The sequence below is a fragment of the Drosophila kikkawai genome, chromosome 3R, assembly GCF_030179895.1.
Source record: "Drosophila kikkawai strain 14028-0561.14 chromosome 3R, DkikHiC1v2, whole genome shotgun sequence".
Classification (NCBI taxonomy): Eukaryota; Metazoa; Arthropoda; class Insecta; order Diptera; family Drosophilidae; genus Drosophila; species Drosophila kikkawai.
Genome location: NC_091731.1, coordinates 6,464,828 through 6,475,417, shown reverse-complemented (window position 1 = coordinate 6,475,417; position 10,590 = coordinate 6,464,828). Strand labels below are relative to the sequence as shown.

Below are 10,590 nucleotides of genomic sequence, written 5' to 3'. Positions count from 1 at the left end.
GTTACCACCTCGACGTACACCCTCGGTGGTCCCCCGCCGAAACCCCTTCGGCTGTCCAGCAATTAGACCGCCTCAGCACATTCCCTCGGCGGCCTAACAGAACCCATGCAATAAACAACAACAATGTATTGGCAACTAAAGTTGCCATCTAAACACATACAACGAGCCACTGCGGAAACCCGAGACGAGACCCAATTATACATCCGCTCCAATTCCAACCCGCTAGGTCAGCACATTGATGTATAAACGTTTAGGTTCGAATAAGAATATTTAAGAATAAAACTTCACTTTGATTTTGGATTTCAAACAATACACTTCAGCCTTGTTTAATTTCTCTGGAAAATCACGGGAACACCCATACAAAAAGGGAATACCATCTCTCAGATACTCACTGGGACATCTCTACGACTATTCATCTCTTAACTCGCGCGACGGCCGATCATACTGTCTCACACGGAGGCACTGGCGGAAATGATTGTGCAGCATCACCACGAGAGGATGTGCCACCAAAACACGGAGGCAACTATAGGAGCGATCCGGCAGAAGTTCTGTATTACGAACTTACGGAGGCTGCTATATATAATAGCTATGAGGAATTTCATGAGCCGCCGGAAGAACTTTGTTGGGGAAAATCGAGAGACCCAGAGGTTCAGCGAAGTGTTTGAGCCTGCGAAGATCCAGTGCGATCTGTCGTCCAAAGGAGTCGAATGGATCTTCAATTGCCCGGCGAACCCAGAGGAGGGTGCCTGGGAAAGGATGATACAGTGTGTCAAGAAGGTCTTGGCGCATACTATGAAGGAGCTTGCGCCCAAGGAGCACGTACTGGAGAACCTGTTGATTGAGGCGGAGAGCATAGTGAACTCTCGTCCGCTCACTCATCTAACAGTGACGGTGGACCAAGAGGCACCACCGCCCAAAGATCTCTTAAAGGGAAGAGATGGATGCATGAGTACCTGCCGACGCTTGTGCGCAGGGAGAGATGGTGCCAGCACGTCGAGCCCATTCGTCGAGAAGATCTGGTGTACATATGTGATCCGGCCATACCACGAAGAGTGAAAACGAGGCGTCGTGGAAGAGGTGTTCACCGGAAGAGATGGAGTACCTCCTCGAGCAGCGGTGCGGACTAACGATCGAGCCAAGACGACAATGCGTCCCGCTTCGAAGTTAACTGTCCTGGACGTTATGAATGCTTCGCTTCACGCGGGCGGGGATGTTGCGGAACGGATTAGGGCTATCGATAGTTAGTGCAGTTTCAGTTAGAGCCGCAAGAAGTCAGTATTTATTGTGTCAGGATTTCAAAATCTATGTATTTGGGCACACTTATTTTGGTAAAACTTTTGGCAAACTTAGATTTGGCGGATCGAATTACACCGATTTGAGCCATCACAGAGAGAGGGAAGGAAAACTGCGGTATGTAAGCTAAGGAAAACTGTATTGCAGGTTAAGTTAACTTATGTACATTTCAGAATAAAACATTCAAACTATCCACACGAACACGTTTACTACCAATGTTGTCCTTGTTATCGCTACTTAAGAGGCGGTTAACGGAGTATTGAGAAGGCATATCCCCTTGATCGGGCAAGCGGCGTTGGGCATAAAATTAAAAGAAGAGGATCTAAAAAATTTTGAAAACGGATTCAAAAAACAAGACACAGCCACTATGGCAATGATAGAAACAAAGTCAGTGGACTCCACTGCAAATGTAATTAATAAAATTAAATCAAAAACTATTGATTCTAATTTAACAAATATTTTGTTATCAGTTATTGTTTTCATAATGAGTGCTTACATTTTGTACAAGGCCTACGTTTTTCATAATAAATGTATTTCAAAAAGGGCCATAAATAAAAGCCAGGCTAACGACCTGGACAAGATATAAAAAGCGCAAACAATAATTGAAAATAATATGAAATATTATTATAATACGAATATGTATATCTTTGCAGAAATGCATTACCTATCTTCACCTATCCTTGGAAATAAAATGAAAATTAAATAAAATAAAAAAAAAAGAAAGGAAGCTAACTTCGGCACGCCGAATTTCCATAAAATTAAAACCGAAAATCTAGAATAATATAAATTGGCTAAATCTCGAAAATGATGCAAAAATGTTGAAAAACTGCCAAGATAAATTTTTTTTTCTAAAAATTTATCGAACATTTGTATGGCAGCTATATGATATAGTCGTCCGACTCGGCCCGTTCCGACATATATAGCAGTGAGAGTATATAGAAGACTATATGCAAAGTTTCATTCAGCTTTAAAACTGAGGGACTAATTTGCGTAGAAACGGACAGACGGACAGACGGACGGACAGACGGACATGGCTAGATCGACTCGGCTGTTGATGCTGTAGCGCTTGTAGCATGGGAGTTGGTTTCTAGCGCCACCTAGGGGTGGGTGAGCGACGTAAGAAGGAGGAAAGGTAGATCAGGAAGGGAGAGCAACAGAGTGAAATGTCAACCTGCTCTGGGGCACATCTCTCCTTTTGGACTCGGGAAGGGGATAGCCGCCAGAAAATTGGCGTCGGTTCGATCTTTCCCAATCCATCCTTCAAGCGGTCGAGAAGTGCCAACCATTGGACAGACCCTAAGGGAAAAACACTTAGTACCAGCTATACCAGCCTTTCCGCTATATTTAGCGAGGTGAGTTGGCGAGAAAAAAAAAGGAGAAATAAGTAGGTTTATCTGACAGGGGCCTGCCCAATTTATTCTACAGGTTGCGGCAGCAGAAAGCAAGTATTTCATCAACGGAAATCCCCAGCAGCGCAGAAGCTAGCGCCAAGATCAACCACCGGGAAAGAAAGGGAGAAAATAGCGCTCCGGAGTGATTTAAAAAAAAAAAGCGCTCAATTGCGAGCGCTGTGGCCACGGAAGGAGGGCCAATAAGACGCTCAGGCCAGTCGTCGCGGAAGCGCTCGCGGAGCGCCTTAGTTCGGCGGAGTCCAAATCCAAATCAAGCAGAGACGAACGTTTTTTTTGCTGTGCTTAGGGGAAAATCGACCAATTTTTTTTGCCCAAGTGTTGTGAGAAAACTCGAGCTCGTAACTGGGAAAATCCCGGCCCAAAAAGAGAAAAATTCGCTGAAAAAAAAAGTATAACATAACCTGCCAGTGCCCCTTAAGAATTCTGAGTGGAAGAAAAGGGAAATAAAAGTGGAAAAAAAACTAAATAAAAAAGGAAAGAAAAAAAAAGAGAAAGAGAATCTCGAAAAAAAAATGGAGCTGATGTAGATTTAGTTATTAAATTTATTTATTAATTTTTTTAAGTGAAATGAGCCGAGAGTGAAAAAGAATTTGTTCAATTTAATCTGCCAATGGGCGAAGGCATTTAGAGGCATGAAGTGAGAGAGTTTAGTTTTTCGTGTTGTAATTTTTCGTCTCTGCTCCGGTCGTGTAATTTTTATTTAATGTTTCTTTAAAAAAAGGTGATCTTTGACCCCCTCCAAACAACATTCTTAGCGTTGCAGCCTCCTGAAAGCGCTTTCATCGAGGGATCTGTCGACGGAAAAATTGTGGTGAGCTACCAAAACCAATTAAAAGTAAAGAAAGGAATGGAGTCAATTTTTTTTATCACCGATTTAAAAATTTTAAGTTCAAAAGCAATGAAAGAAATATAAAATAAAGCAAAAAAAATAAAAAAAAAAAAAAAAAAACTATAACGGAGACAGAGACTCAAAAAAAAAAAAATGAGCATAAAGAATACATAAAAAAGGAAGAAATAACGTAAATTGTCTCTTCGTGTCTGATGTCTCTTTGTCATTTGTTTTCGCTTTTAGAGTTTTCACTCATTAGTTTTGGCTCAAATTTTTAGAAAAGAAATCATTAATTTAATGCTGAGTGATTCTTGCGAACTTTTCATGCTTGCCTTTAAAAACACATATATATTATCATATCCATTATTTTTATATTATAAATTTATTTCAATTTTATATTATTCCTATAGATTTAGTTATATTTATATGATTTTATGTTCCTTGTCTATTTTTCTAATGTGTTCGCAGCTAGGAGGGGAGAATGTTTATATTAGTGAATAAAATGCAGTTTATAATGTGGTAAATTATTCTTTAAATTTGACGGAGCAACTATAACCTCGGGGAGCCCGTAGGACTCAAAAGGGGCCGTTCAATAAAAAAAAAATGTTTTATTTGGCAGTCGAACGGCCGAAGGAAGGGAGGGCGAAAGGGATCCCATCATCACCGGAGATCCCAAAGGAGTTCTAGGGCAGGGAATAAGGGCAGATCTGAGTATGTATTTCGTCGTTAATCCGTCTATATGTTGTTGCTAAAATGTCCAGGTTTTCTACCACTTCATATCGGCAAGAAATTTAAACACGCAATCCCTTTTTCTTTAAAACAATAATAAGCATAGGCAATGCTGAGGGAAGCAGCAAGACCACCACCCCCCTTGCCGACGAGCCGCAGCCGGAAAACAATTTTGCGTGTGCGCTTCTCTCAGTCCCAACAGCTAGCCTGAGTATATGATTTAAAATGTTCGTTACATTTATAATTATATATTGTATAATTATTATTATTAAAGATGGCGCCCAACGTGTAGGCCACGTAATTTTTACGTTGCTTCAGAAACAAATAGACATTTTAGCCAATTTTGATGGTTCGGGATGAACTGGAGCAAAGGCAAGTTTTTACTTTCGTTGCAAACATTGAGTCGTTCCGATTATTCACTCATCGCAGCTTCAAACCTCGGGTGGAATTTTACTCAAACGCATTGGATCACGGAGAGACAAAATCTTGAGAGATTTGTCGTCCGACCACGGTTGAGTGAAATTGCAAGCGAGGAAGAATAGCTCAACCAGATACCCTACAATTCAACTAGAGTCAATAGGTCTGTCCATTAAACGCATAGGAATTGCAGTCAGTGAGGTTTCATAATTGCATTGATTGACCACGGGTAATGGATAAACACAACCCACCAAATTTCCATCTAAAAAAAAAAAAAAAAAAAAACAGATCATTCGCCATTAGTCGCTTCGGAAAGCAGTGGATTTTTGGACCACGATGAAAGGCGAAACCGATAGGCTCAACTTTGCAGAGTGCGAATGCGCAGGTGGCGCTTAACATATGATAAGCGCCAGGCGTCTAGCACAGGCAGTGTTGTTGTTTTTTTTTCCTTCGTTCCTGTTTCTGCACTTGTCTCATATTCCCAGGGGGATTAGTCACGCTCGACGTCAAATTTGATTTATTACAATTGTTTTTGTTATTTCCGAATTCTTGTGGTTTTGTCTGTTCCGAGTAAATTTTTTTTTTGCATGCTTATGGTTCTGATTTCGTGATCGGCTGATCGTTTGATCTTTTCTTTGTCGTTTGCCGCTTTGAAACCCGATTAAAGTTTGAGCGTTTGAGAGCGAGCTCATACCATTCCTGAGCGTAAGCGGTAAAGCTGGTCAGGCGTTTAGACAGAGAGGTCAATGACCTCGTACAAGCAAAAGAGATAAGAAACTCTTACGTCAGTGATTTAGTTGGCATTTTAAAATCAATTAATTCGGCAAGCAGTTCGAAGTAAAAACAAACAAAATTTATACAAGAAAAACAATAATAAATAAAAAATTAAATAGAGAACAATTATTAATATTACCTTTTAATTATATTTTATATTCACATCTATATTTTAGCATAAATATTTTTATTTTTTGTTTTAATTATATGGTAATAGAAATAATTTAGAAAATCAATATGGAAGAATCAGAGAGTAGTAGTGCACCTATTTGTCCGCTATGCAAAGCTGAATTAGCTGCTGCATCCACTTACACAACTAATTGCGGGCACCAGTTCCATCAGACCTGCGTAGCAGCATATTCCAAGTCGAGTACTAAATGCCCTACTTGCTCTGCAATTTGTTTCGAGATACCGGCTACTCCATCCCAGAACACTAGGAGGCAAAAGGGGCAAGTTTTGGCTGTCAGCGACACAACACCAGGTGGCCAGCGAAATACTCAAGTCCTGGGTACCGCGCAAACTGAGCTGATAGAAAATACAGTCATCAGCGCAGTACAGGCCATGCAAAACGATTTGCTTATTCAATTGGGTGAGAAAATGGCCCAGTTGTTCCAAACCAACTTGGCTGGCCATTATCAGCCAGGAAGTGGGACAAACCCTGGAGCAGAAACAGCACTAGACAGTGATAACCGTCCTCTATTTGACCACCGTAGAGAGCTAGCAGGTTCCAGACGCGATACGCCCAGAAGTTTCGCTTCAGAATTGAGTCAAAGGCCCGACAAAGTAGGCCACATTTTGAGTAGCTGGAAGCTACGCTTCAGCGGCCACCCTGACGGGATCAGTGTGGATAATTTCATCTATCGGGTCGAGGCTCTCACATACCAGACTCTGGAGGGGAATTTCGCCCTTCTCAGCAGCCAAGCAAGCCTTTTGTTTGAGGGAAAGGCTAGGGAGTTTTATTGGCGGTGCCACAAAAAGCTGACCGAACTAAGGTGGGATTATCTTTGCACGGCATTGAGAAGACAGTTTAGGGATGGTCGGACGGATATAGACATCAGGGAGGCAATTCGCGATCGGAAACAAAAAGAAAAGGAAGGATTCGACGAATTTTATGAGGCCTTGTCCGAAATGATGGATGCGCTTAAAATGCCCTTGACGGAGCTGGAAGTTGTGGAGATTTTAAGGCGGAATTTGAGGCCAGACATTAGACATGAAATACTGAACCTGCAAATCAAAACTGTGGAAAATTTAAGAGAAGTTTGCCGTGGCAGGGAAAACTTTCTGGAGGATTTGCGAAAGACCCAGGGATACCAAAGGTCGGTGTCAGTCCGTAGGCCAGTCGCAGAGCTAGTCGAGGGGGCACCGTGGGAAGACGCAGAGGAATTTTCGGAAGAGGAAGTTGGTCAGGAAGTTGGGGCGGTAGCACTCATTTGTTGGAATTGCCACAAAGAGGGCCACCGGTACCAAGACTGCGGATCAAAAAGGAAAATTTTCTGATATGGTTGCGGGGCTAAAAACGCGTATAAAACGACCTGTGTGCGCTGTCAAAAAAACGGGATTTCGAACACAGGCAGCAGCCGCTTGCAGTCCTGTGTTCTCAGAAACAAGGCGACACACACGGAAGCGAGTCAGCAGTAGAATCTGATCAGTCTGAGCCAGTAGGAGATAATAGGAGGCAGAATTTAGAAGGCCACATGGAGTTTTGGCCAAAAATAGTTAGTAAGGAAATAAATTTAAATAGTTATTTAGTAGAAAACTCAGCTATTTCAAGGAATGCAAAAAGGATGAAAGAATTTTGGAAGACGGTTCGAACAGTGAATTCCATTCGATTCAAAGCTAATGATCAGCGTCCCTATGCCGAGGTCCGGTTGCTGGATAGAGTAGTGGTCGGATTGTTGGATACCGGGGCGGCGATCAATGTTATTGGTGGCCACTTAGCAAAACAGGTGATATGCAGTGGAATAAAATTCAAGAGAGCGGCCACGGTAGCACACACGGCAGATGGGAAAACGCAGGATATTGTGGGAAGATTTAAGACTCAGGTCACTTTCAAAGATACAACTAAGGAAGTAGAGTTCCACATAGTCCCTTCTCTGAACCAAGATCTGTATCTGGGAATCCAGTTTTGGTCAGATTTTAAGTTGCTCCCGGAAAATATGCAGATCGCTGAGATTACATCGGATTCCCATTGTCTCTCTGAAAGCCAACAAGGCAGTCTTAGTGCTGTGGTGGGCAAATTTCCTTCGTTCGCTATCTCAGGTCTGGGGAAGACAAATTTGCTCTAGCACGAAATCGATGTGGGGGAAGCCAAACCCATAAAGCAGCGTCACTTCCCTGTGTCTCCCGCTGTCGAGAAGCTGCTATATGCGGAAATTGACAGGATGTTGGAAATACTCCCATTTCCAATAGAGGAGTCCCAGAGCGCTTGGTCGTCGCCAGTTGTTCTCGTCCAAAAGCCAGGAAAGGTTCGACTGTGCTTAGACAGTCGAAAAGTGAATGCGGTGACGACAAAAGATGCATATCCCCTGCCGCAGATCGATGGCATATTGTCGAGGTTGCCAAAAGCGATGTTTATCTCCAGTCTAGATCTAAAAGATGCGTATTGGCAGATCCCTCTTGACCCCAAGTCTCGCGATAAGACGGCTTTTACTGTCCCAGGAAAGCCGCTCTACCAATATAAGGTGATGCCATTTGGTCTGACTAACGCTTCTCAGACGATGACGCGGCTAATGGATCGAGTCATACCCGCAGATTTGAGGAATGAGGTGTTCGTTTATTTAGATGACCTGCTAGTGGTCTCTGACACCTTTGAGAGGCATTTGCGAGTGTTGGGATTGGTAGCTGATAGAGTTCGAGCAGCTGGTTTAACTGTAAACGTAGAGAAGAGCCACTTTTGCATGAAGTTAGTGAAGTATTTGGGGCATATCGTTGGTAATGGAGTTATACGTACTGACCCCGAAAAAATATCTGCGATGTCCGAATTCCCACTCCCGAAAAGTTTGAAATCTCTTCGTAGCTTCTTAGGGATGGTTGGGTGGTATCGCAAATTCATTAGCAATTTTGCCTCTGTGGCTGCTCCTTTGACAGATTTGCTCAAGCCTAGGAAGAAATTTCATATGACGCCAGAAGGTGAGAAGGCATTTCAAGAGCTGAAAAATATGTTGTGTTCGGCTCCTGTGCTTCGCAGCGCAGATTTCAGCAAGCCATTCTTCGTGCAATGCGATGCATCTAAGACAGGAGTAGGTGGAGTTTTAGTGCAGAAGACAGAGCAAGGGGATGAGTATCCAATTGCTTTCGTATCTAAGAAGCTCAATAAGGCACAGAGAAATTATTCTGTCACTGAGCAGGAGTGTCTGGCGGCTATAGTGTGCATTAAGCGGTTTAGGCCGTATATTGAGGGCCACGAATTTACAGTTATCACGGACCACGGCTAATGTCCCAAACTGACCTGCACTCGCGCTTAGCCCGTTGGGCATTAAAGCTGCAAGGCTTTAATTTTAAAATAGAGCACCGCAGTGGGAGGCTCAATGTGGTGCCAGATGCTCTATCCAGAGTAAACGAAGCAGAAATGGCCAGCATTGTAGCGAGCCAGGGTTTAATGGTTGATCTTCAGTCGCCAGAGTTTAAATCCGGGAAATATGTCGAGTTGTTAGAGCGAGTTAAGGCCAATGAGGAGAAGTTGCCTGACCTAAAGGTAAGGGATGGACTATTATACCGAAGATCCGAGCACGCAAAAGGGGATCCCTTACATGATACCTTCATTTGGAAGCTGTGGATACCAGCAGGTTTAGTGCCTGAAGTATTGAAGAAGAATTATGATGATCCTCTTGCTTCGCATGGTGGTATCCATAAAACGCTTGAACGGATTCGGCGTTACTACTATTGGCCCAGCTTAGTAAACGATGTAAAATCGTATATCCAATCCTGTGAAGTCTGTAAGACCACCAAAGCGCCGAACAGGACTCAGCGACCGCCAATAGGCGTTGCGCCTGAGTCGCAAAGATTTTTCCAGCGTTTGTACATTGATTTCCTTGGACCCTATCCACGCTCTCGTAGCGGCAATGTTGGGATATTTATTGTGCTGGATCACTATTCCAAGTTTGTGTTCCTGAAAGCCGTAAAGAAACTCACGGCGGATGTTGTCCTCAAGTATCTGCAGCAGGAATTGTTCCACACTTTTGGAGTGCCGGAGACGTTAGTGTCCGATAATGGTTCTCAATTTAGGGCTGAGGCATTTCAAAAGTTCTTGAGGGAGCATGAGATCTCGCACACTCTAACAGCCGCGTATAGCCCACAGGCGAACGCATCTGAAAGGGTGAATCGTTCGGTGATCGCTGCGATTCGATCCTATGTTAGAGCAGACCAAAAAGATTGGGACGAGCAGCTAAGTAGCATTTGTTGCGCCCTTCGCTCAGCAGTGCATTAGGCAATCGGCACAACCCCATATTACATGGTGTTCGGACAGCACTTCATGTCGTCCGGGTCGTCATATAAACTGTTAAGGCTATTGGGCCTTTTGGAGGACAGGTCGGCAGTTTTTTCTCGAGGGGATTCTTTGGAATTGGTGAGGCTAAAGGCAATGGAGGTGATGGGCAAACAGAATGCGAAGAACGAGCGTCAATACAATTTTCGAGCTAGGGACGTGGTTTACGCTGAAGGACAGGAAGTTTATCGGAAGAACTTTAAGCAAAGCAGCTTTCCGGCCGGATATAGTTCCAAACTGGGACCCGCTTATATAAAGGCGAGGGTTCGGAAGAAGCTTGGCAATTCCTGCTATTAGCTGGAGGATTTGAATGGTCGAGCGGTAGGGCGGTTTCATGCGAAGGACATGAAGCAGTAGACCGGATAGGCTACAAGCTTTGGGTGGATCAGCCTTCGGGTGTCTAACCCCAAGTCTGCTCTTCAGAGGGGGCTTTTGTAGCGCTTGTAGCATGGGAGTTGGTTTCTAGCGCCACCTAGGGGTGGGTGAGCGACGTAAGAAGGAGGAAAGGTAGATCAGGAAGGGAGAGCAACAGAGTGAAATGTCAACCTGCTCTGGGGCACATCTCTCCTTTTGGACTCGGGAAGGGGATAGCCGCCAGAAAATTGGCGTCGGTTCGATCTTTCCCAATCCATCCTTCAAGCGGTCGAGAAGTG

The 10,590-nt window shown here is 43.6% G+C and overlaps 1 protein-coding gene across 1 annotated transcript; it reads left to right on the top strand.

The window, feature by feature from the left end:
* Window positions 1-306: 306 nt before the first annotated feature.
* LOC121502275 (uncharacterized) lies at window positions 307-1,749 on the top strand. The gene is made up of 2 exons (XM_041775483.2): window positions 307-1,410; window positions 1,467-1,749. The coding sequence occupies exon 1, from the start codon at window positions 472-474 to the stop codon at window positions 1,054-1,056; it is 585 nt and encodes a 194-aa protein (XP_041631417.2). The 5' UTR covers window positions 307-471; the 3' UTR covers window positions 1,057-1,410; window positions 1,467-1,749.
* The last annotated feature ends 8,841 nt before the right edge of the window (window positions 1,750-10,590 follow it).

Coding starts and splice junctions, on each gene's coding strand:
- LOC121502275 (XM_041775483.2), top strand. CDS start 472: ATGATTGTGCAGCATCACCACGAGAGGATGTGCCACCAAAACACGGAG.